This window comes from Hylobates moloch, unplaced genomic scaffold, assembly GCF_009828535.3.
Source record: "Hylobates moloch isolate HMO894 unplaced genomic scaffold, HMol_V3 SCAFFOLD_18, whole genome shotgun sequence".
Lineage (NCBI taxonomy): Eukaryota > Metazoa > Chordata > Mammalia > Primates > Hylobatidae > Hylobates > Hylobates moloch.
In genome coordinates, this window is record NW_026652293.1 from 7985030 (window position 1) to 8011209 (window position 26180).

The window sequence follows — 26180 nt, forward strand, 5'->3', positions numbered from 1 at the left end:
TAGGAGAGAGATCAAGATTTTATACACAGGTAGCTGAGCTGTGGCCAGATTAAATGGGGTAGTGGAGGGGAGGGAACTGTTGAATACAACAAGGCAGAAGCTGCCTCCAGCCCAACCAAAGTTCCTCCAGATAAATCAGCCTTAATTCCCCATCCAACCCCACACCCCGTATTCACAAACCTCATCTTTCTGGACAAGTCCCAGCATTTCCTAGACTAGTAGCTACTTCTCCTGGCAGAGAAACCCAGTATTTGAGGCCAAAACTGGGGTCTGAGACACTGATATTTTGCCTTAGTAGGTTCTGTGAGTCTGCAGGCCCTTGATGCAAATGCTCCAGAGCTGATCTGGAATCATCCTAGGGGTACTGGTTTGGGGTGGGTGAGGGGAACAGGGTTTGGTATGTGTATTTCTCATCCTTATCAAAAGGAATGACCTGCTCAGGTTGCTGTGTGTGCTCTTGTGTGCACGTGCCCAAAGCTTCATACACAGCACTGCGTTCTCCTCTCCCCAGGCACATCTCTGCTCCAAACCCTATTCAGGGGTCTAGAGCCATATTCGAATGCCCTCGAGCCACTTTCAGGGAGGAAAAGGACAGGAAGGAACCGTTGGTCACAGGTTCCACTGACAAGAGGGGAAAACTTGGGGGTGGGGGTTCCTTTATGAGAGAGGTCACACTCCCTGCACAAAAACATCCCAAAGAGAACTGGCATTGAGCTTGTGTTGGAGAGGTGGAGATACCCCAGGGAGGAAGAGGCGAAAGGTGAGCATGGGAACACCCCTCTTTGATCCCACAAGGTGCGTCAGGGAAAGTTGGATTTCATTTAGCCCGAGATGGTGACATCTCTCCGCACGCTGCCACCAGGCTCAGTGGGTCAGAGGAAGTGAGGCTCCCCTCCTCTCCGACCTCAGGTGATGCGTGTGCGACCCCAGCCATGAGTCTGACCTCCTTTCGCTCCCGCCCGCCAGTCTCCACCCCTTTCAAGGCTGGGACTTTTTTAAGGCCGGATTCATCAGGGGTGAGCCATTTGCTCAAGGAACGCGGAACCTGAAGGGAGGCCAAAGTGACGAGCCGGCGGGAGAGGAGCTGACACCAAGAGCAAGGTAGGGACTGTTCTGTCCGAGTACCAAGCGGGAGGAGGCAGCACGCGGCTGGCTGCTTGAGCCCGGGGGTCAGAGGTGGCTGGCTGGCTGGCTCCACAGGGACGTTTACCGGTCTTCCCGAAGGCCAGAGGCTCCAAGGAAACATCCAGAGGCAGGAGAGGACGCGCACTGTCGCACACATCTTTCAAAGGCTGCTGGGGCTCCGGCGCGGCGCAGCGGGCCCAGGGGCGGTAGCACCACGCAGTGAGCCCGGGCAGCGGGCCCCTCGGACCCCGGGCCGATGGGCGCTGGGACCCGTGCGCTCCAGGCGCGTAGAGCCGGCTCCCGGTTCCCGTCACTCCTCGTACTGCGTTTCCCCGGCGCCCCGCCTCCTGGGCACGAAGCGAAGGAAAGGGGCCGGGCCGAGGTTGATCCCGCCCCCTCCCCAGTCCCTGATTGGCTGCTGCTGTTGTCCATCCGAGAATCTATTTTTGATGGAGGGGGGGTGCCACCCAGTCTGCCCCAGATCACGTTTGCCACCGGCAGCCAACCAGTTGGGCCCAAGTCCACGGGCAAGAAGCGATTGGGGGCGAGTAAGCTCGGCCCCCCGGTCCCCCGTCCGGGTGCTCCCCCGCCGGGCCCGAAGCGATATATCCTGCCCTCCCCGGCCACCTCCCCCGCGTGGAAGCGGAGCGGCGGCCTCGCTGTAACGCAGAAGCGAAATGTAGCGAGCCGGGTGTCGCGGCTGGACGCTCGCCTTGGCTGGGGGTGTGGGGGGGGCACGCCGGGGGCCAAGGAGGACTGTCGAGGAGGAGTGATGAGAAGAGGGGGTGCCTTGCATCCCCCGAGACCACGGGCCACGCTGCCACTCGCCAGGCGCCCCCCTTCCTCCCAAGCGAGGGGCAGGTCAGTCCTGTGGGGTCCTGGGGCGGGGAGGGGGTGGTGGAGGGCGGGAGTCCTGGCGCGCAGCGCATTTGCTGAATCTGAGTGGTGGAGAGACTGAGGAGGCCACCCAGTTACTTTCTCTCCCTCCTCGGGGTTGGGGATACTAAAATGGTCTTTTTTGTCCCCGCCTGGGAGGAGGGGATAGGGCGTCCTGGTTCACTTTTGCTTCTTTCGTCCCAGGGCCTTAGGCCTGTCTGAAGTCTCTTTACAGGGGGAGTGGTGAGGGAGGACTGGCTTCCCCTCCTGCGAGCCCCCTCTCAGGTTCAGTGGCCTGCCAGGAACACAGGAGGGAGGCGGGGGTGTCAGCTTTTAGCGGACTCAGAAACTTTTCTGGCATAGGGGCACTGGACTCAGAGGTTTCCTCCTGGATCTCTGGTGAGGGAGTTTGAAAGAACCACAGTTCTGTGTTTAAGGAGACTGGAAAAGGGAGTCCTGGTGGGTGACTGAATTGATAGAGGAAACAGTTCTCCTGAGCCAGTTCCTGGGGTTTGATACCGCCTTTCCTAAACTGAACTTGACTAATTGTGTGTGTTTGGAATACTTAAGGATCTGTTCCTCTTACCTGGTGGAACTCTCTTTAAATTTATTTGTTACGAATAAGAGCTCTTCTGGTGAAATGGAATAGGATGGGAGTCCATGAGGAATTAGGAAGCCTGGGGATTCCTTTAGGCAAAGAGAAGTGGAGCCATTACAGCTAAAGAGATGCATTTGGAGCAAGTGCATATTGGCTTACGGTGCTTTGGTTTTTGTTTTGGGTTTTGTTTTATTGCTACTTTTGTTTTTTTGTTTTTGTTTCTAAGAATTCCACTATATCCAACTCTCAGTAACCCTGGGGAACAGGAGGAGCCTAATTAACTGAAATGCGTGGGTAATAAGCAATCGTTTTATACTCTGTCCCGTCTAACTGAGATAACTCCCTTGTCCTATCTGACAAGCTCACAGGGCCAAGAGCAGGGGGAGAGGGGGAGAGGGGGAGAGACAGAGGCCTGGATCCGAGTCAGCTGTCTGAGCTCTTTGTAACACTGTTGACTCTCAAGGGCAGGAGTGGGTAGGCCTCTGGCTCTTGGCCTTGGTCTGGCAGGCTTGCCCCACTGCCCAGGGAGTCCTCCTAGCTTTGTTTTGTTTTCTCAGAAGCTAGAACGATCTGGGGTCTGGGGGACTTCACTCAGCAATCAGTTTCTCCCTGTTTCTTTGCCCTGTGTGGCTGTCTTTCTGTTGCTGTCTTGTGATGATAAGCAGTCACTTTATACAGGGGTGGCTGTGTGGCAGGGAGTTTGTGACTGAATTTATAACTGAATCCCACTTAAATAATGCAGAGTTCTTAATGGTCATTCAAGAAGGGGTCTTGCTGAGGACATACTACCCACCCCCAGTTGCTGAGGAAACAGTGCAGAAGGCTCCTGCACAGCATCTTCCCAATCCCAGGCTGGTCATATCTCGTTGCTGGTGACCACGGTGGTGATCCCCCAGGAGGGTTGCTGGTGGGGAGGATGGCGGGGATAGCTCCTGCTGAGCCTCCAGATGGAGCAGTGCAGGACTGACTAATTTTTGCGGAAAAAGGGAGGCAAATAGCAAACTCTATAACTATATGGTGAACTCCTAACTGCCTTGGGGGGAAATTCTTCCAGTACGAGCTGTCCTTTGCTATAGCGTAATGTTCTTTTTCTTTTCTTTCTCCTTCCCACCTAAGGTGTTCCACACTGATTCTCGTGACTTTAAGGACCAGGGATTTGAAGAGGTATTAGCTCTTCCCAGGAAGAGAGGAAGTTTCTGGAAGAGAAGGGAAAGACAGCAGACGCTGCTCTGGGACCAGCAGAGCCTGAGGAGCTGTGGGAAGCTGACAGAGCCCAGCCAAAGGAGTGGGAAAGAGCCGCAGCCCCAGGCTGGCACTGTATTCTGAAAGATTTGAACTCAAGCTGCTTTTTACGGAAGGGGGGCCACTTCAGAGGGCACCCCAGACTTTGGTTGAGCTCTTCTACTCTGGATGCTCCCTGCTCTGAGGAGCCTGCCGCTGAGAACCAAAGAAGATAAGAGGACAGATACATTTTCTTCAAGCACAGAGCTGGTGGGTTGGAGTCAGGCATCTGCACCCCTAGTGGCTATCTGGTGAGGAATTTCTTGTTTCTCCCCAGCTTGCGGCTTCAGTGCTTGATGGGGCTGCCTGTTGGTGGATCCGTTTTTGCAGTGCCTGGTAGGAGTGGAGAGCCGTGGGAAGAGGTCCCGCGGCGCCCAAGCCTGGGTTCACCCCAAGACTAAGTTCTTTCCCAAGTTAGAGAAGGAGAGAGAAAGCAAAAAGCAGAGAGGAAAGTTCTCCCTTCCCCTCCTCCCTGCCTGTCATGTCCTCTAAGCCAGAGCCGAAGGACGTCCACCAACTGAACGGGACTGGCCCTTCTGCCTCTCCCTGCTCTTCAGATGGCCCAGGGAGAGAGCCCTTGGCTGGGACCTCAGAGTTCCTGGGGCCTGATGGGGCTGGGGTAGAGGTGGTGATTGAGTCTCGGGCCAACGCCAAGGGGGTTCGGGAGGAGGACGCCCTGCTGGAGAACGGGAGCCAGAGCAACGAAAGTGACGACGTCAGCACAGACCGTGGCCCTGCGCCACCTTCCCCGCTCAAGGAGACCTCCTTTTCCATCGGGCTGCAAGTACTGTTTCCATTCCTCCTGGCAGGCTTTGGGACCGTGGCTGCTGGCATGGTGTTGGACATCGTGCAGGTAGGACCTGAGTAGGGCAGCTCTTGACGGTGAGCCCAGGGCCACCTTTGCCTGCTGGGAAACTTGGAACTTCCTCTCTACCTCCCTGTCAGAAGTGCTGCTGCTTCCTAGAATACTGTTTCCCTTTGGATCATGCCCTTGGTTTCTTCTTGGTCTAGTTCCTTTCTACAGAAGCCTCAAGGAAGCCGAGTAGTCCCGGGGAGGTGGTCAGGGCAGTATTGCTAAATAGAAACAGAATTGGCTCCCGAGCTCAGGCTTGGGAGAGGAGAGATGGAAGAGGGTCATTGCTTGCCATCTCTCCCAAGCATTCCTGCCGAGCCCAGCTCAGTAGGAGACATTTACAAGGGTCTCCTGTTTATGCCTTTTCTCCCCTGCATTTGGGGTTTCAAGGATACCCGTAGTAAAAAGCTCAGTTTCAAGCCTCTCCTTCATCCCCCTACTGGGCAGGAATTTGTTCAGCTGCCAAGAGGGTCTCAAATTAAGTAGGAAGGCTCTTGAAGGCATTGCTTATCTTCCTGTAACCTTGGCATAATCCCCCTGGGGGGTGGGGATGGGCACTTGCTGTCTGATGCATGATTTGGAGATTTGGTGTAACAAGACCCAAAAGTGCTAATTATCTGCTGTAAATGGGGATAAAATGTAACTAGGCCTGGGCAGAACTGTCTCTCCTCTTTGCTCCTCACCTGTCATTCTGAACCTGCCCTGGGCAAAGAGGGTTCTTTTTGAGGACATTGGGTAGAATGAAGGATGGGACATGGAAGCTAACAGCCAGAGATGTGCTATGTTAATTTATTGTGAGTCAGGACTTATGAAGAACCTCCAGGTCCAAGAGATAAAGTTTTGTTTTTAGATAAAAGTTTTTTAGGCACAGTGTGGCACACCAAACTTTTTGAAGGTGCTGGGTTTATCTAAGTAATTCAACAATGTGTATCAAATTCCTGCTGAGTACCGGCCTCTGTCCTAGGTACTCAGAGAAATATTAATACTAAGGCAGGAGGAGATCTGGCCTTTGCTTTTTGGGACTCCCAGTGTTCCCTGACTATGATATCTCCCAGAAGGACACAAAGCTTAGAATCACCTTCCCTGTGCCAAGCCAACCCTACAGACCATAGTGATATAGAGTCCTGCTGGTAGGTCTCACCATGCCTGTGTCCCGGGAGACTGAAGGTGGTTGGTTCTTGATAGTGTGTGCACATGGAGTACTTCGACTTGAGCCATTCAGGGGAACCCTGCACCTTTGGTTGCTCATGAGAATGGGGTTTAAGTCATGCCAAAGTGCCTTGCACTGCCTCCCCTTTCCCCAAACCTGTTATCTTAAAGATTGTTCCTACATGGAGGTTGGGAAGCCAGGCTGGAGCTTTGGGTTCCTCCCCCTAGTGGCTGCTTCTCCCGCAGGGCCGTGACTGGGACAGTAGGAGGAGGAGAAAGAGACCAGGGTAACATTTTTCTCCACCTCTTCTATTCCTTTCCTGTGGCCTCAGTTCTCATTCTTGAAGTTGTTGCATTCTGGTTTGATACCTACAAAGGGGTGCAGAGCCAGGGTCCAGAGGTGAACTGAAGAGGGTTGTCTTCTTTTCTGGATAATAATAATGGTAGTGGGGAAGCATTTGGGGGGCTCTTCGGTAGGCCCATGAGGTAGGATCCATAATCATCTCCATTTTGTAGGTAGGGAACCTATAGCTTAGAGGGATTAGGTAACTTGTCCCTGGTCATCTGACCCTAGAGCCCACACCACTAACTCCTGCGGCCTTCACCATGGCCATGGTTCACCAGTTGGTTAAAAACTCGGAGAGGGGGCTGAGCTCAGTGGCTCATGCCTATAATCCTAGCACTTTGGGAGGCCGAGATGTGCAGATCACCTGAGGTCAGGAGTTTGAGACCAGTCTGGCCAACATGGCAAAACCCTGTCTCTACTAAAAATACAAAAAAATTAGCTGGGCATGGTGGCAGGCACCTGTAGTCCCAGCTACTTGGAAGCTGAGGCAAGAGAATCATTTGTGCCCGAGAAGTGGAGGCTGCAGTGAGCCAAGATCGTGCCACTGCTCTCCAGCCTGGGCGAAAGAAAAAACCCCCACGCCTCATCACATCGACGCTCTAAACTCTGGCTGGGCATGGTGGCTTATGCCTATAATCCCAGCACTTTTGGAGGCTGAGACAGGAGGATCACTTGAAGCCAGGAGTTCAAGACCAGCCTGGGCAACAAAGTGAGACCTTGTCTCTACCAAAAAAAAAAAAAAAATTAGGCATGGTGGCATTCTCTTGTAATTCCAGCACTTTGAGAGGCTGAGATAGGAATGATCACTTGAGCCCAGGAGTTTGAAGTCGCAATGAGCTATGATTGTACCACTGCGCTCCAGCCTCAGCAACAGAGCCAAACCCTGTCTCAAAAAAAAAAAAGACTCCAGGAGGAGACTATTTTCTTTGTCTTTCCTTGAAGAACTGGGTGGACTAGAATCTGAACTAATTAGAGTTATCTTCTGAAGTGAGCAAGAATAAAAGTTCTTAGATGGGGTAGGGAAGGACCCCCGCATACACACCACACCCCTACCCATCCCACACACTTAGATTCCAAATCTTCTGATGTGTTGCCCCACCCCCACTCCAGGCCCATGAGCTGGAGACACTGAGAGGCCTAGGTAGGGAACCTTTGGAGCTGCTCTCGGTGTGGCACCTCGGCTCACCCCAGAGCTAGGGTCCACTTGGTGTGGATGACAATGGCAGGTTTGTCCATGTCCTCCTCCCCTAGCCTTCCTGCTACAGCTGGGCTGGAGCAGGCCCTGCAGATGGCAACAGTGAGATGGCGGGAGGGGGTGAGTGCAGAGGGAACGAGACATGGGACCACAGGGAGATTGTTATTCCACATCCACAGGAGTGAAAGGGGGACTGACAATCTCAGATTCAGGAAGAGCAGGACGGTTTCTAAGGATTCACACCTATATTACCCCTTCATAAGCTAAGATGGACTTCAGTAAGAGAGTCTGAAAGTGCCCCAAGACCCTGGGGCCATCTGGAGAAGCTGGCTATGGAGTGTCCCAGCATCTTGGAGCAACTGAGCAGGAGTCCGTGTTGGCCCTGGTTCAGATGTCTCCTTGGTCCAGGGCCCCCATCTTTCCTTGCTGCTGTAGAAAACTTGTTTTCTTTTCCCCAATGCGATGAAAAAAAAAAAAAAAAATTAAATTTTAATTTTAATTTAAAAGAAAAAGAAAACCCACTTTCTTCCTAGAAGGCTCATTTCTGCCTCCTCTTATCTGCCCTCCCGTAAATGTGCACAGCAGCGTCTGCAGTGAAATAAGGGGCTGGTGCTGGCCCAAAGTAGGAAAAGGATAAATGGACCTCCATCTGCTCTAACTTCCCAACCATGGCTGAAAGTTCCTGCAGCATCTGGAAGGGAAGCAGGCTGGGGCCTGGTGTTGGCTTCTGAAGGGGGTTGGGATATGGCAGCCTCCTCACTGCAGGAGCCTTGTGCCCATCTGCCCAGTTTGGTTCTAGGCTGCTCCAGATGTCTCACTCCCTTTATCTGCCAGCCTTTGTGAGGGATGGGGTGACAGGAAGTAGTGTGCCCATCTGCACTTTAATTCCCAGCTAGGTTAAGACAGGTCCTTATTTTAACTCACTACTCACCTGCTAAGGATCTCAAACAAAGTAGGCCCTGCTGTGTATACAGAAGTCTACAGAGATGAAAGTGCATGGCAAGCGTGGCCTTGGGGAAGTAGAGTGGGAAGGAAGTATTCCCCCTGTGCCTGGCCTGCTCCTATGGCCGCAGCATCCCTGGGCGGGACACTCTTATCTGCTTCACTTGACCACCCCTTCTGCTTTTCCCATCTCTGTCCCCTCCCTGCTGTCAGGGACCCATTTGCTTTGCTCCTGCTTTGTACCGCACCGTATATCCAGGTGTTGCCCTAAAGCCCTTTCCTGGACACCTAGAGGATACCTCTTGGAAAAGCCTCAGACAGGTGAAGCCTGGGGTTACTGTAATCTCATCTGACCCAGTCCTTACCCTAAAAGATCAGGTCCAGCCCAGCTTCTCCCACAGGAGCCCAGATTCTCCCACAGCCTGGAGCCTAAAGCTTGTATCTGGGAATTTAAGTCTTAATGTCTTGATTCCTGGCTCTGACTTTCTTCCCTGCTGCTACCCTCCTGAGGTGGCTCAGGCCAGAACCCTTGAAGGCAGGTCGGGGTCAGTGTATGAGCTTGGATTGAAGTAGGTGAGGGATGGAAGAGGCGCATTGGAAGGCCAAGGAAGAGGTACTGGCAGGACCACTGAGGATTGAGACTTAAGGTGATTGCTGTGCCTCAGGATTCGTTTTGGCTATGGGGGAGGCAGTCTCTTCCCTCACCTGCAGAATACCAGGGATCCATGAGCCCCTCACCCCAAGGTTAGAGAAGGAAAGAGATGAGGGGCTGCATTTCTGAGAAGCAGTTAAAATCTAGATGCTCCCCTTACCTCCAAGCAGGGCAGCACTTCCTGGAACGTGCCCTTTTTCATCCCCATCAGAGCAGGAAGGCGTGGGTGGCTGCTTGGCGGACGGGTGTGACTTCAGGGGCAGATACTCCCAGCCTGGATGAACAGGATGGGGCTGAATTTGGCCAAAGGAGGAAGAAGAGCTACTCACTGTCTGCCCCTGCCACATCCTGCCTACTCCTAACCTCAGGGCCACCCTGATTCCTGGGCTAGTTCCACATCTCCAGCCTCCAGCATCTCTTCCCAGAGTCTTGTGCGTGCCCATGTGTCAGAAGCTTTCTGCCTGAGCTGCAGCTTTGAGAGGGTTTGTGGGTGAAGAAAGTATGTGTGTAGGAATTGGCTTCTCTGACCCAAGTGCCAACTCGGGGCTTTGCTGGCCTGGGGTCAGGTCGTGTGAGGTTCCAGGCTGTATTCTGTAAGATCGGGAAGACTTTTGCATAGGGGCTGTTACTGTGACTGCTCCCTCTCCTTGCCCGTCTCTCATCCCACTGCTCCTAAAACTCCGTACTTTGTAGGTCCTCCTGTAGCTATAAGGAGAGGGTGCACTATGCTGGGAGGTGGGGAGATTTGGGGGTGCTTATGGTAGCAACTAGAGGAACTTCGCTGAGCTTTATACATTTTTTCTTAAATAATAATAAAAGCAAGCAATATTCGTTACAAACAGCTCAGAAAACATTGCTTGCATACATGTGGAGTCTTCTTCTGGGCTTTTTCTTTCTATGAGTACATATACATTACATACACCTACCTGCAGAAGTGAGATTTTCATGGAGCTGGCGCTTGGAAGCAGGGTGGAGCTGGTGTTTTGGGGTGAAGATGAGTTCTGAGGCTGTGCTCTGAGAGGAGCTTTGAAAGCCCACAAGGGAGGGGGAAGAGGGGGATTTTTCCCCTCTCTCGAGCTGGTTTGGGAGGAAGCAGGAGGCGAAGCAGAGCAAGGCTGGACTGCAGGGAGCTGGAGCCTCAGTGGTATGTACCAGCCATGTCCAAGAGTAATAGTCCCCAAGTTGCTCCAGGGCAGATGGGGCTCACTGGGGCTGCCTTCTCTCTGGGGGGTCTTAGAGTGGGAAGGGATTCACCTCCCTTCAGTGTTTGGAGGGGGCTGGCTCATCCTTTGGCTGCCTGGAAGCCCAGTAACTGTTGTTGAGATGGGGGGCTGTCTCTTCCCCATTGTTAGTCCCTAGTGGGGCTTCCCTAAGGAGAGTCCCAGGTCTTGGCCAGACCAGGAGCTCAGGCAAGCGTATGCTCCAACCCCAGTGAAATGAGCCCTTCCCCAGGGTCCTGTGAGGCCTCCCACCCCATTCACACAGAGAGAGCTCCGACAAGAAAAGAGAGGTTCTTGCCTTATAGGGCCACCCAGCACCCAGCCTCTCCTGGTCTCAAGCCCTAGCCCCACCCCCCCCAATAGCCTTGCTTATCTTTTCGGTTATTGTGGTAAAAAATACAAAACATAAAATTTACCATCTTAACCCTTTTTTAAGTGTGCTGTTCAATAGTACTAAGTATATTCACCTCATTGTACAACAGATCTCCAGAACTCCTCATCTTCCTCAGCTGAAGCTCTGTACCTATTAAACACTCACTCTTTTCCCTGCTCCCCCAGCCCCTTGTTTCCACCATTCTTCTTTCTGCCTCTATGAATTTGACTACTTAGGCTGGGCACGGTGCCTTATACCTGTAGTCCCAACACTTTGGGAGGTCGAGGCGAAAGTATCCTTTGAGCCCAGGAGTTCGAGACCAGCCTGGGCAATATAGTGAAACCCCTGTCTCTACAACAAATACAAAAATTAGCCAGGTGTGGTGGTGCATGCCTGTAGTCCCAACTACCCAGGAGACTGAGATGGGAGGATGGCTGGAGCCAGAAGCCATGATTGTGCCACTGCACTGCAGCCTGGGCCACAGAGTGAGACCGTGTCTCAAAAAAAAAAAAAAAAGAATTTGACTACTTTGGATACCTCAGATAAGTAGAATCATACAGTGTTTTTTATGACTAGAATAATGTCCTCAAGGTTCATCCATGTTATGGCATATGACAGAATTTCCTTCCTTTTTAAGGCTGAGAAATATTCCATGGTATGTATGTATGTACCACACTTTGCATGTTTTGTTTATCCATTCATTCCTTGATGGACATTCGGGTTGCTTCCACCTCTTGGTTATTGCATATAGTGCTACTATGAACATGGGCATACTAATATATCTTTAAGACCTTGCTTTCTATTCTTTTGGATAAATATCCAGAAGTAGGATTGCTGGATCATGTGGTAGTTTTATTTTTAATTTTTTGAGGAATGACCATACTGTTTTTCATAGCAGCTGCACCATTTTATAGTCCCACCAAGAGTGCACAAGGGTTCCAATCTCCACATGCTTTTTTTTTTTCTTGAGATGGAGTCTTGCTCTGTCACCCAGGCTGGAGTGCAGTGGCACTGTCTCGGCTCACTGCAACCTCCGCCTCCCAGGTTCAAGCAATTCTTCTGCCTCAGCCTCCCCAGTAGCTAGGATTACAGGTGTGCACCACCATTCCCGGCTAATTTTTGTATTTTTAGTAGAAACAGGGTTTCACCATGTTTGCCAGGCTGGTCTCCAACTCCTGACCTCAAGTGATCCACTTGCCTTGGCCTCCCAAAGTGCTGGGATTACAGGCGTGAGCCACTACGCCCAGCCCAAACTCTACATCCTTGCTAACGCTGATTATTTTCTGGGTTTTTAAATAGTAACCATCCTAATGGGTGTGAGGTGATCTCTTACTAATCTACAGTATTGCTCAACTTTATTTTATTTTATTTTATTTTATTTTATTTTATTTTATTTTATTTTATTTTATTTTTGAGACGGAGTTTCACTCTTATTGCCCAGGCTGGAGTGCAGTGGTGCAATCTTGGCTCACCGCAACCTCCACCTCTTGGGTTCAAGTGATTCTCCTGCCTCAGCCTCCCAAGTAGCTTGGGATTACAGGCATGTGCCACCACGGCCAGCTAATTTTTGTATTTGTAGTAGAGACAGGGTTTCTCCATGTTGGTCAGGCTGGTCTCAAACTCCTGGCCTCAGGTGATCTGCCCGCCTCGGCCTCCCAAAGTGCTGGGATTATGGGTGTGAGCCACTGCGCCTGGCCACTGCTCATCTTTAACGACAGAGTGTGGGTGTTGGAATTGCCTTGAAAGACCATCTGATCTGGTCCCTGAATTGAACATTTTTCAAGAGCTTGAGGCCCTTGTAACTTGTCTAAGGTGTCCAGCTGGTCTACGTGAGGAGGCGTATTGGGGAGATAAGCAGGAGGCCCATCTCTGCTGTCTCCTGTAGGAGACCCAAGGCTCTTGGTGCAGTGCCCATGCCCAACATAGTGCTTGACCTCCAGCCGTGATACCCAGACCAACCCATGTATATCCGCCTGGCCTCCTGCCTCCTCCTCCCTCTCCAAACCTGGAGGCTTTCCATTCTTAAAACAAATAAAAGAAACTGCCTACCCTGTTAGGGCTAGGGAGGGAGACACAATCCTAACCTTTTTTGCAAGTCCTCAGTTTCAATTGCAAGTAAAGTAGCTTTCAAATAGCCAGTCCTGGTTCCTGCAATCCTCTTAGCACTAACTAGTAGAATACTGTCTGAACCCCAGTTTCCTCATTCACAAAATGAGAATAAAAATAGCCCCTACCTTATTGGGTTGTTAAGATGATTAAAAGAGAAAATACATGGAGAGCACTTAGCCTAGCACATAATGAGTGCTTAATAGATGTTAACCAAAGCCATTGGTAGGAGAGCCAGGATTGATTGTCTTGGGACTAGAACTCAGGTCTCCTGACTCCTGGTCCAGGGCTCTTCCTACAGGAGTACACTTGCTTCTCCTAGCTGACAGACTGAGGAAGGTGTGTGGGGTAAGGCAGTGCACAGAGAAATAAAAAGCCTCTTGCAGGCCAGCATTCAGAGGTTTGGGGGCCACAGCCTTAATTCAGAGCCTGTTCAGAAGGAGAGTTGCTGTGGCTGAGGCCCAAAGCCCTTGGAGATAGAAACCAAACAAACTCTCTAATCTCCCCAGCCTCGGCCCCAGCCCCGTGGAGCCCAACTCTTCACAGCTGAGACAACAGAGAAACTGGACTGAAGGCAAAGGGGCCAGGGATTGCAATTTGAGGGGGGATTGCAAAGGATTTCTGGGGTGTCAGGCAGCCCAGGGCAGCTCAGCTGTGTGGGTCCCCATTACCCTTCCCCACCTACCTTCAGGAAAACAGAAGGTAGGGCCAGACTGAGAGTCTCCCAATTGGCAGAGACCCTCTCCATCTCCCTGGTTCTGGGTGGCGGGAAGGGGGGTTGTGTTTTTTGAAGAATCATGGGCTTGGTTTGGTTCCAGGATTATTGGAGGAAAGGTGGCTGGTGTGCTCACTCCCTGCTGATTCTATTTCCTCCTCGAGCCCCTGATCTCACTACCTGTTGAACCTCAATGCCCGCCCTTTGGGGCACTGAAATTCCTGGGTTCTGTTTTCACCTCGTAGCATTGGGAAGTCTTCCAGAAGGTGACAGAGGTCTTCATCCTAGTGCCTGCGCTGCTGGGGCTCAAAGGGAACCTGGAAATGACCCTGGCATCAAGGCTCTCCACTGCAGTGAGTGTCCTGGCTGGGAGGAGCGGGGCACAGAGAGGACTCTGGGCAGCACACAGCCAGAGACTGGGAAAGGGCTACGGGCCCTTCTGCACTGCCCAGGCCTGGAGTGTGGGGCTGGGGTGGGAAGGGAGGGCCTGGCTGGGCAGGTGTAGGGAGATCCCAGGCTGGGTGTCCTGCTCCTGGGCAGGGGCTTCCTGCCCAAAGTGGTTCCCAGGCTTGGTTTCTGGATGTCCCAGCCACCCCTGGACTCCTGCCCCACCCCCTACCTCTCAACCACCTCGTGACTGTTTGTGCAGCTTTGACAGGCAGGCATCATGCTGGTTCCTCCACCCGCACAGATGGGGGCCTCCTCTGATCTCCAGCCCTGCTTTGCAGCTGGGCGGGAGCAGAGCCAGGCCCTCCCAGCACCCCCAGCCCCCCGGCCATCCCATTCCCTTTACCCATGGCAGCTCGCTCTTCTTTAAGGGAACAGACAGAGAGGAGTTGCTCGTCATTCCTACTTCCCGTAGTTGTGAGCCGTGACGATTCCGGGCCTGAACAGATACAGGGCCCTGGGTTGGAGGTGGGAGATGATAAAACTCAGGAGGCCAAGAGTCTAGAGAAGGTGACAGAGAGAAGTGGCATCCAACTTAACCCACCCTGACTTGCCATACCCGACTTCTGGCCCATGCCACCCACTCCTTCCCAAATACTCTTGGAGCCTCAGTCCTGCACCAGCAGCTGACCTTTCCTTCCCTGGGATAGCAGGCTGGCTTCAGAGTCAGGGACTGGGTTGTTCTGACCCATGCAGGAACGGGCTGCCCAGATAAGCAGGGCAAAGGATAGAAGTTGCCTCTGCTCAGCTGGTGTCCTGAGAGGAAGAGAGGTGACTGCCTAGCGGACCCCCTTCCCACCCACCACCCAGCTGCAGGAGCTCAGCTTTAGCTCCTTCCCTCTCACCTCAGTTTCCCTGATCCTGCTTCAGCTTTCCAGGACTGTCAGGTCCTGCTCTCAGAGTCTTAGGCCACATATACTGCCTCATGATCTAGGCAGGAGCCTAATGGATGGAGCTTCAGGCCTTTTCCAGCCTGGAGCTCCAGCCCCTTGCCCTCCCTTTCCCAGGCCAACATTGGACACATGGACACACCCAAGGAGCTCTGGCGGATGATCACTGGGAACATGGCCCTCATCCAGGTAAGAAGGCAGGGACCAGAGAGGGTGGGCTAAGCTTCCCCTTACTCAGGAATCTCTGAAAGGCTCAGGTCAGCCCCAGCAGGCTCCTGAGTGAATCTCCAGTATCCCACTGAGCTGGCTTCCCCCAGAGTAGCTCTAGGAGGTAACTAGGTTACCCAGGAAAACGCCCAAGATGAGGAGGGCCCAGCATCACCCATTCTGGTTCTCAGTTCTTGGTGGTGCAGGTGCCTTTGAGTCCCAGCAGATCCTGGCAATATGAGCAGACTCAGGAGTGCTGAGATGTCCTGTGCCACTGCTGTCCCATTTCCCCATGAGACCACACAGGTTCAGACTGGGAGCCTTCCCCCTTGAGGCCCAGGCCTTGACTCTGGGTGGAAGGCTCCGGCTCTGTTGAACCTCACTCCCATCCCCAGAGGCACACTCATTCAGCCAGTAACATGTTCCGGGCTCCTGCAGAGTGCGCTGCCCAGTACTAGTGTCTGGTGTGAACCTAAATAAATAAAGACATCCTTCCAGCCTGGGAGGACTGGACCATGCAGTCCAGCCTGCCTCCTGGGGCTACTGCCAGCCAGGAAGAGGTCTGCCCAGATGCTTCTGACCTCAGCTTAGGAAGCCCACTGCTCTCAGGGCTTTCCAAGTTACCACTCCTGTCCCCAGGTGCAGGCCACGGTGGTGGGCTTCCTGGCGTCCATCGCAGCCGTCGTCTTTGGCTGGATCCCTGATGGCCACTTCAGTATTCCGCACGCCTTCCTGCTCTGTGCTAGCAGCGTGGCCACAGCCTTCATTGCTTCCCTGGTACTGGGTAAGGAAGGGAGGGCATAGAGGAGTAAGGAGTGCCGCCCCGGAGAACACTGCACCTGGCACTTCCACTCTTTCTTTTTGTTTGTTGAGACTCCTTTATCTCTTCTCACCCTGCCTGCCGCTCCTCCCATTTCCTCACCAGGTGTGATCATGATTGGAGTCATCATTGGCTCTCGCAAGATTGGGATCAACCCAGACAACGTGGCCACACCCATTGCTGCCAGCCTGGGCGACCTCATCACCTTGGCACTGCTCTCAGGCATCAGCTGGGGACTCTACCTGGAACTGAGTGAGCCACCAAGAGTGTGGCTCGGGTGGAGTCCTGGGTGGGGTTAGGAGAGATGGTAGTAGTTTGCAAATCTGCAAGAGTTTCTTCTGTGTTCTTAAACTATTTGGTTTGAACACAGGTTGTAATAATTCCTGATCTTAGAGATGTGAAGCTAAGTACTGATTCTCAAATTCAAGCAGGCATCAGGGGCAGGGGAAAAGTATCAGAAGTATATTCCTGTGCGGTCCTGCAGATTCTTACTTCTCTTGGAGGGATGAGGTGGAAAGGGTAAGGGAAAGGAACCAGAGGCTGGGCTCTGCTTGCAAAATGAAGAAGCGGGTGGGAGATGGTGATTTCTGGGATCCAATCAAGAGACCTAGAGTCTCTGTCCTCTGGTCTCTGTCCCTAATTGGTTCAGTGCCTGGCTAGCTCTCTACCTTGGTTTCCTCATCCATAAAATGGAAAAGGCTGGTCCCACCTACCTCCTGAGCTGCCAGTGAAGATCAAATGGGGTAATGTGTTTACTGGCATTTAGTGTAGTCTTGCTATTGATCTGTTGGGACATTTTCAGGCTGAGCCAGGGAGAAACTTGGGGTAGGGAAACACAGTGCTTATCTCCTTCTGACCTCTGCCCTCTCAGATCACTGGCGATACATCTACCCACTGGTGTGTGCTTTCTTTGTGGCCTTGCTGCCTGTCTGGGTGGTGCTGGCCCGACGAAGTCCAGCCACAAGGGAGGTGTTGTACTCGGGCTGGGAGCCTGTTATCATTGCCATGGCCATCAGCAGGTAGGCTGGGGCCCTGAGTATCCACTCCTACCCCACTCCCACCCTGCCACAGGCTTCTTTTTAAGCCCTGGAGAGAGGGGGTGGGGGTCAGACCCTACAAATGTGTTCATTATTGTATCAGTCACATGTCCTTCTGTTGAAAATGACAGAAACCAATACGTCACTCTCTTTTCCTGCCTATAAATACTGGCTGCCCACATCGCTGGGTGGAGCTCCGTGAGTCTTTATTAGTTCAGGGTGCTGCCCAATCTGTGAATGTTTCTTTGCTCAAATAAACTCTGCTAAATTAAAAAAAAAAAAAAAAGAAAGAAAATGACAGAAACCGTCTGAACTGGGTTCCTTTCCAAGGCAGAATGTATTGACCTGGAGAACCAAAAAGGCACAGCTGAATTCAGGGACATGCCTAAGATCAGGGCCCCAGTACTCTGTGACTCTCAGCTCTGCTCTTCTCTGTCATGGCCTACAGCCCAGATTTATGCTTTTCTTACTCCTGCCAATTCCAGTGAGAAGAAAGATTCTTTACCCCAACAGTTCCACAAAGTCCCAGAGTAGAGTTCCACTGCTTCTCATCTGGTGACATGATTATCTCCAAACCAGTCAGCGTGGCCTTGGGGCTGCAATCCTCTGATTGGATGGACCTGGAGCCTAGCTATCATTGAGGCATTGTCACCTGAGCCACAGTCACTGAGCTTGAGAGAGGTGGTTCCCTGAGGAGGAGCCCAGTGCTATCACCAGAAAGGGAAGTAAATGCTGAGTGGGCAGAACAACAGAGGTCCTCAGAGGCAGATAGTCCTGCAGGCTGCTCCTCCAGCCAACTTAGAGGGCAGGTACAGGGGGTGGTTGCCTGACCCAGTACCACCAGCTTGTTCTGGAGTCACTGTGCCCAGTCAGAATATTATGAGCAGCACCTAATCCTGTCAAGGGAGGCAAGGACTGGACGATGAGGAACTCCTGAGAGCCATGGTGCTTCCCTTCATCTCCAAGGATAGGTGGGCCTGGACCTCTCATCCCAGAGACTAAGGCAGAACCCTTCAGTGGTCTTTGCGTTGTTTTGTCTTTATGTCTCTATAGTGTGGGAGGCCTCATCTTGGACAAGACTGTCTCAGACCCCAACTTTGCGGGGATGGCTGTCTTCACGCCTGTGATTAATGGTGAGGTCGGCGGGCAGGGCTGGGGGAAGGAAAGGGACATTAGAAGAGGACTTAAGGGGTTGGTTTCTGTATCAGTCAGGTTCCAGCAGACAAGAAAATCTAGCTCAGATGGTTCAAGACCTTAATGAAGGGACTGCTTACAGAGGTGGAAGCAGAGTAAAAGGACAGATAAGGGATGTTGAGGCACCCAGAGATTAGCAGCAATGGGAAGCCTCTACTCCTAAAGGGTCAAGGGGAGTATCTTAGTCCATTATCTGTTGCTAGAACAGAATACTTGAAACTGGCTAATTTATAAAGAAAAGAGGTTTATTTAGCTCACAGTTCTGGAAGCTGGGAAGTTCAAGATTGGGCAGCTGCTTCTAGTGAGGGCCTCATGCTGCATCCAAACATCCAAATGGAGAAACCGAAGGAAAACTGGGCATGTGCAAAATGGGCAAAACAAGAGAGGCAAACCTCGCTTTATGACAACCCACTCTCATGGGAACTATACCTTTCCCAAGAAAGACATTAATCCATCTTAATAACCTATTCACTCTTAAAGGCACCACCTCCCACCACCACATTTGGGGACCAAGCGGCAACATGAGTTTTGATGGGGACAAACTATATTCAAACCATAGTAACGAGGGAATAGCATTATAGGAGTCCAGTGAAAGCTCTGTCTTTGCCCCCAACATGGGGAAGCCAATGCTGAAAAGCAGGGAGGGATTGGGAAAGAAATACCTGATCTCTCTCTCCACCTGCCCTCTGGTCGCCTGCTCTTGCCTCCCACTGAACAAACACAGTGGAAGCAGCCAGCAAGGGAGACTGGGTGATGCAGTCCATGAAAACCAGTCCCCCAGAGCTCAGATCAAGGCTGAGAAGAGCATGGACCTGGCTGGGATGTGAGGGCAACAGAGAAATCAGCACAGGTCCTGGCGGAGATACCAGATTCCAGAGTTTGAAGCTCAAACCTGATCCTTGAAACTGGTTACCAGAATCAGCATATGACCATAGGGTGCCTGGGTCTGCTCAGAGCATTGGAGGGGGGTGAGGCAAGGCAGGGCTTCATCCCCTCAGCTGTGTAGGAAGGCAGGTGCCCATGCTCTACTGGTGGAGAAGTCAGGCTCTCTGAGTCTGCAGATCTGCACGTATCCTTTCCAGCACTGTCACAGCTTTGCCAGGAGAACATGGAACTGCTGCATCTCCATAGAGGGGAGGATGGGGGAGGCTGGAAGATGCCCTAGAAGCAGGGGTCTTTGTCTTCCTTCTTAGTGCCTTACTCTTCTTTTGGGGACTGGTGAATGGATGATGCCCACATAGATCCTAAATTAAGACAGAGGACAGTGCCTCTATAGATAAAAGACAAAGAGTGAGAAGATCATTTTGTTCCCACTCCTCCCCCTGACCTCTATCTGTGTCTAAGCCCGTATGTGTCTCTGCAGGTGTTGGGGGCAATCTGGTGGCAGTGCAGGCCAGCCGCATCTCCACCTTCCTGCACATGAATGGAATGCCAGGAGAGAACTCTGAGCAAGCTCCTCGCCGCTGTCCCAGTCCTTGTACCACCTTCTTCAGCCCTGGTAATGGCAGATTCCCAGCCTCCCATCCCTGGGGGGAGTGGGCCTACTGTCGGTGAGCTTCACTTAAGAGACAGCTGGGGCCCAGATCCACAGGTTCTCCTCTGCTGGGCTGTGCTAGCTATTCTGAAGGGCAGAGCCCAGGCAGGAGGGCTGTCTTTTCCTGGAGCACCCTAGGGGTTGGAGACCACAGGATGGAGAAGTAGAGACATTCATCTGTCTGTTGCCCTGGGGTATGGTGCCGTCCCTCCTGACTTTGAAAGGCCTTCTGGGGCCAGGTCTTCTCCTCGCCTCCTCTTTACACCCTCTTTTCCCCAATTTCAGATGTGAATTCTCGCTCAGCCCGGGTCCTCTTCCTCCTCGTGGTCCCAGGACACCTGGTGTTCCTCTACACCATCAGCTGTATGCAGGGCGGGCACACCACCCTCACACTCATCTTCATCATCTTCTATATGACAGCTGCACTGCTCCAGGTACAAAGTGGCAGGAGCAGGGGCATGGGAAGGAGCCAGGATGCCCTGCAGGGATGGGAGAGGAGGCCAGACTTGGCCTCTTAGACACTCAACCTCCTCTTTCTCTGTGTCGGGCAGCTGATAAACACCAGACAAGGGTGCAGGAGAACAGATGGTAGTTCCAGTAGAGTCACCAACATGCTGTGTGACTTTGACCCTGTTCTTTTACTTCTCTGATCCTCAGCAATACATTTGTAAATTGAGAGGAATGGACCAGGGGTGGTAGTTTTCATGCAGGTGGTCGTAGGATGCTGAGCGTGCGGGGTTTGCATGCCACCCCCACTGGCCACAGAGCTCCACATGGCTCTGTTTTGCATGTTGAGCTTTCTCAAGAAATTCATTTGCATAAAGGGTCCCATAGCTTGAAAAACTGTCAAAACCACTGCACTAGATAATCTGTCGGATCCTGTGTAGCCTTGCCATTCCATAATACCATGACACTTTCTCCCTTGTATTACTACATTGTAAAAGCTTTTTATTTTGAAATCATCACAGAGTTGTAAGAAGTTCTCAAAAAAAGGTTCAGAAATCCCATATACCATTACCCAATTTCCCTCCATGGGAAAATAACATTTTGCATAACTTTAAGACAGTATCAAAATCAGGAAATTAGCATTGATACAATCCGCAGTGCTTATTCAGATTGCACCAGTTTTACATGCACTCGTGTGTGTGTGTGTGTGTGTGTGTGTGTGTGTGTGTGTGTGTGTGTTCTATGCAGTTTTTATCACAAGTGGAGATTTGTGTGACTACCACTATAACCAAAATACAGAAAACTGTTTCATCACCACAAGGCTCCCTTATGCTAGCCCTTTACAGCTAGGTCCACCCTTATTATTACATTTTAAATTTTTATAGGTTTGATTTTTGAACAGTCACATAGTTCAAAAATGTTTTCAGGTTCATAGTGAAACCTCAGTGAAAAGTCTTCTTTTCTGTCCTCTTCTTCACAGCCATCTGTTTCTCACCTTCACAGACCATCAGTATTATCCCTTTCTTGTGTGTCCTTCAAACCTATTCTGTATTTATAAAAGTAAACATATATTTTTCTTATTTCCTTCCTCTTTTTTACACACATGTGGTGTACTGTACACACTGTCTGCACCCTGCATTTTTCACTTAAGTTTATCTGTGAGATCATTCCATATCAATACATAAAGAGAACAACACCCTGATTTTCTCACAGCTCCATCGTATTCTATGATACACAGACCATAATTTTATTTCGCCAGTCCTGTATTGATTCACACCTATCCCTCCAGCCCCCTCACCCCCAGCTTTAGAAAGGTTGTGTTCGGACATCTTGGCAGGGACGGGGCTGAGAATCAGCCATATGCTGTTGCCCTGCAGCAGTTAGCCAAGCCGCCTCATTCCATTGCTAGTGGGTTCCAGCGCAGCATGTGGTGGGAAGGTGGGGGTGCGTATGCCAAGGGTCTGTGGTGGAGGTTTTCAGCTCATCCCTTGGCCTGGATTGGAAAGGATGAGCCTCGGTGCCATCACCCATGATGAATACCCTGGAGACACTCTTGCCTCTGCTCTCCTCTCTAGATCTGTGGAGGGCCAGAGCGTGACACTTGATCCCCTGTAAAGGCTCTTATTGATCCCTTTGCCACCTCCTCCCAGTCGTGTGTCCTGGGGCCTGCTCAAGAAGCTGGAATGTGAGGACAGCTGCTACCATTCCCTTCCTAGGGCACGTCCCAAAGGCCTCCTGGCCATGCTCTTTATTTGGGACCCTTCTGCAGCTGCTGGAAAGGGTGTGAAGTTATGGAGGGTAGGGGAGCCAAGGCCGTGGTAGCACAAGACAGCTATGTGCAGGGCAAGGGAGAATGTGAAGAGTCACCTCTGGCTTCCTTGGAGAGAGGGCAGGATTCTCTCAGGCAGAGCCTAAAATTTAAGAAAAAAAAGAGAGAGAGAGAGGACAGGAGAGGACAGGAGGCAACCAAGATTGCCTAAAAATAGGTATCAGTTCTGGCTTCTGGATCCCTTAAGGGCTGTGGTTCCCGCATCTGGATCCCTTAGGGCAGAATTTTCATACCACAGTATTTACAAAGTATAGTCAAGGGTAAAACCTCCCAGATGATTGACTGTATTGGAGCTTGACCGTCAGAATCTGTTTCATTCTCACGCAGATGCAGTCATTTAGGGAGCCCAAATGTCAGGCACTGTGCAGATTCTAGGAGATTCAGGCCTGCCCCACCGTGGTATTCTAGATCAAGGGCATCGCCAACTTAAAAGCACATATAAATCTTGTTAAATGCGGACTCTGACTCAGGAGGTCCAGAGATTCTGCATTTCTAACAAGCACCCAGCTGTTGTTGATGCTGCTGGTCCTAGGCCCACTGGCGAGATTCTGATCTGAGTCATTCTTAATTATCTGTATTAATAGAAGGTAAGCAAGAGCACAGATAAAATCAAAGCTGCAGATCATGTCAAATGTATTTTGAATTGGTATGCATTGTCTGCTTTATATTAATATTGAGGTGACTTATTCACAATTCAACTTTATTAGGACTAATATTAAAATAAACTTGCATTCTTTGAGCCCAAACAATGGAAAGGAAATGGAATGAAAAGCCACAACAACAGAATGAAAAGGGTCAGGAGGAAGCCAGCTTGGGATGATCATCTGTTACTTAAGACAACTGCCAGCAGCAGCTTCAAACACTATCCTTATACCACTCTGCCTAGAGAAGACATCCCTTTAGGAAAAGCTGACTCCAACAGCCAGCCCCCTGCCAGGCTCCTAGAAAAGCCAACATGGCAGGAATTGGAGTGACCCCAGAATGAGGTGACCCAGAGTTAGAGGCAAGAGGGCTGAGTTCCTGCAACAAGTAGGATTTAGGTCAGGAAGCTCCTTGTTTGGTAAACTTGGAAGCAGAATATAATGCTGATAGGGGTGACCCTGGGTCGTAGCAGCATCTTCCTTCCTAAAGAGCTCTTATTGTGCCTGTTGTCTGCTCAAGGTGGTAATTGTGGGGTGGAGGAACACAGAGAGGTTGCTGGGGTGGAAAGAGGAAGATTAAAAAGTAAGGATTGTGGCCAGCCAAGCCTTGTGATGCACTGAATGGGTCTGATCGTGTGGCCTCTGGCTCCCCCTGGAGAGAGAGGATGGCTATAGGCTGGGCCCTTTTGTCTCCCCAGGTGCTGATTCTCCTGTACATCGCAGACTGGATGGTGCACTGGATGTGGGGTCGGGGCCTGGACCCGGACAACTTCTCCATCCCATACTTGACTGCTCTGGGGGACCTGCTTGGCACTGGGCTCCTAGCACTCAGCTTCCATGTCCTCTGGCTCATAGGGGACCGAGACACGGATGTCGGGGACTAGCTTGGTCACTCAACCTTTTCCCCATCCCTCTGCACTTTCTATTTGAAATTTTTCTTTTGTTCCCCTGTCCCTACTCCACCCCACACTCCCACCTCTTTCTAGGACTTCACTTTGATACCAAATTCTCATTATTTTCAATGGGAATTTTTATACATTGAGCCAAGTTTGTATAGCAAGAATTCGGGAAACACAGATGGCCTGAGATAAGCAGTACAAGTAGGTTTTTGAGACAATCACCAAGTGCAGTTTCATGGTAGGTGCCTCCAGGTGATGTGGACTGGGGCAGGGGAGTTTTGTCTGGAATCTGGGGACATGGGGTTTGGCTTTAGCAACCTGCCTTGGCCCTAATGAGAAACCCTTTGTAAGTGGGCTCTGGATTTTTGGTTTTGTTTTCTTTTTATCTGTTTTGTTTTATTTTTGGTTTTGGTTGAACAGAGGGACAGAAGAATAAGTAACACTCCCAAACACAGACATACTTTTGTAGAAGTGGACCAACTTCAAAGCTCTGGACAGGAGACAGCTGCTCCAGGCCCCTGTGATCCCAGCTCTGTCCTCTTGCCCTCTGGACCTAAGCGTTCCCACTCGCAGAAAAGTAAGGTGGACTGATTTTTCAATTTGTGCACATGCCTCTTGTTCAATGGCTTGTTCAACATCAACCCCTCCCTCTGATCATTTCCAGTTGATTGTCATATCCAGGAAAAAATGGAACAGTGCACTCTTCTCCCTGTTGACCCATGTCCACCTATAGGTTCCCCAAAATCCACATTCTCCCTGGGCCCAGAGGACTGATTCTTTGTCTCTCTTCGCCCTTCATCTCAAATTGTCTCTAAGCACTACCTTCCCCAGAGCTTGCCGGGTTGGGTTTTGAGATTAGGGACAGGTCATGGGTATGTGGAGAATGGTTTGGAGGTTGAGGACAACCATGGGTGTCTCATTGCTGCCATTTCTCCTAAGGACATAATCACTTGGTCACCTTGGACCCTGTCACTTCCTAAAATTACTCATTCTGTCATGCCATAGAGGTCACTTTTCCTCTTTCTTGGCTTCTACCCACAAACATTCACCAATCGTTTATTCGCTCATTCAGCAAATATGCAGCCTCCGCGAGATGAGCTCTCCTGCAGACAAGCATGGTCTGAAACATTCTTTGAGCAATATTTATTGAGTGCCTACTATGTGTTAGGTACTGTGCCAGGCACTGAGAAGCCAGTGGTAAGGGAAACACAGCTCTAACCTCACCTCATTCTCCAGGTTACAAAGGCCATGTGCCCCTTTCAATCTGGCAGAGAAAGTTTCCTCGTTGTAAGTATTTGCATCTACTTCAAGCCAGATTCTTCTGCCTCTTTCTCCTTTCCAGACCCCTACTCTGTGCAGTGCTGACCACAGCTAGAGCCACCAGCCCCATTGCTCAACCAGTATTTATTTCCCTAAACGACCCTTCCTCACATTCCCTTCCCTCCACCTCTCCTCACCAAGCACCCAAAAGAGGATTTAGAACTAGCAGGGTGGACATCATCTGGTTGTTTCTACTTTTCTCTGCCTAGCACAAAATTGGGAGAAAACTGGAGTCTCCACCCGCAGTCACACGTGTACAGATCTGGGGATTTGGATGTAGGCTTTTTGTAACTTCTCTCTCGGAAGCTTCCACAGAAACCCTTCCATCTGTAGCCTCAAGGGCCCACCTCCAAGGGAAGGCTTAGGCAATGATCCTGTTTCTACCAACACCACACCTTATCCCAGGAACCTGCCCTAGACCTCCAGAGACCATATTTTCTGTCCCTCCATTTCTACCCAGACCTCCAGGCCTCCTTCTGGAATCATAGAACCGTAGAATTGGAAGGAATTTTAGAGGTTTTCTAGTTGGAGTTGTGTCCAACAGAATTCATTAACACCAGCCTGGGCTTGTTTTTCCTCCTCCCTCTGGACTTTTTTCATCTTTTCCTCCACCTCAAAAAACACTTACACACAGATTCTTCTTGTACAGGCATCAAAACCAACTCCTCTGCCCCTAAGGCTGTGTCCCTATGGTCTCCAGCCACCCCTACCCCAGTCACTCGCCCCTTCCTCATCTCTGGAATTTGGCCAGGCAGTTCCAGAAGACTCTGGAGTGACCTCCTTTGCCTAAAAAGCAGACAGATAGGCATGCCCCAGGCCCTGAGTGTGTGAGCAGAGGAGGACTGTAGGGTGAGAGGGAAAGAAAATGAAGGTGACTTTCATGGAAGATTCATTTCTTTTCCCCGATTGTACCAACTGCATGTACTTTTGGCCTGGCTGCAAGGAGCAATATTGGTTTACTCTCGTATCCTTAAAAAGTTACAGAACTGTGTCTTAAGAGAATTATTTATAGTTACTATAACTGAATTGACAAATGTCAACTTAACTGATAAATTATATTTGGTAAAATAAAGAGGACGTTTATTTAGATGGTTGGTGTTTCCTGTATGTCTCATCAAAAAGCAGCTTCAACTGTTGTCTTGGGCCCCTCTGTAGGCCTTACCCTCCCCTCAATTAGGAGTAGAAAGGGGCCAAAGTGTGACAAGAAATGAAACATCTCGGCCGGCTGTGGAGACTCACGCCTGTAATCCCAGCACTTTGGGAGGCTGAGGTGGGCGGATCACAAGCTCAAGAGATCGAGACAATCCTGGCCAACATGATGAAACCCCGTCTCTACTAAAAATACAAAAATTAGCCAGGTGTGGTGGCGGGTGCCTGTAGTCCCAGCTACTCAGGAGGCTGAGGCAGGAAAACCACTTGAGCCCGGGAGGTGGAGGTTGCAATGAGCCACTGCACTCCAGCCTGGCAACAGAACGAGACTCCAAC

General features: G+C 51.0%; 2 protein-coding genes across 2 annotated transcripts in view; one reads left to right on the forward strand and one right to left on the reverse strand.

Moving 5' to 3' along the window:
* The window catches only part of RHEX (regulator of hemoglobinization and erythroid cell expansion), a 919952-nt gene that overhangs the window by 244723 nt on the left and 649049 nt on the right, over nt 1–26180 (reverse strand). The gene's annotated exons all lie outside the window — the stretch shown is intronic.
* On the forward strand, nt 1595–25784 carry SLC41A1 (solute carrier family 41 member 1). The gene is made up of 11 exons (XM_032136786.1): nt 1595–1986; nt 3716–4733; nt 13677–13784; nt 14886–14957; nt 15615–15759; nt 15901–16047; nt 16667–16814; nt 17886–17965; nt 19390–19524; nt 19846–19994; nt 23175–25784. The coding sequence occupies exons 2-11, from the start codon at nt 4362–4364 to the stop codon at nt 23358–23360; spliced, it is 1542 nt and encodes a 513-aa protein (XP_031992677.1). The 5' UTR covers nt 1595–1986; nt 3716–4361; the 3' UTR covers nt 23361–25784.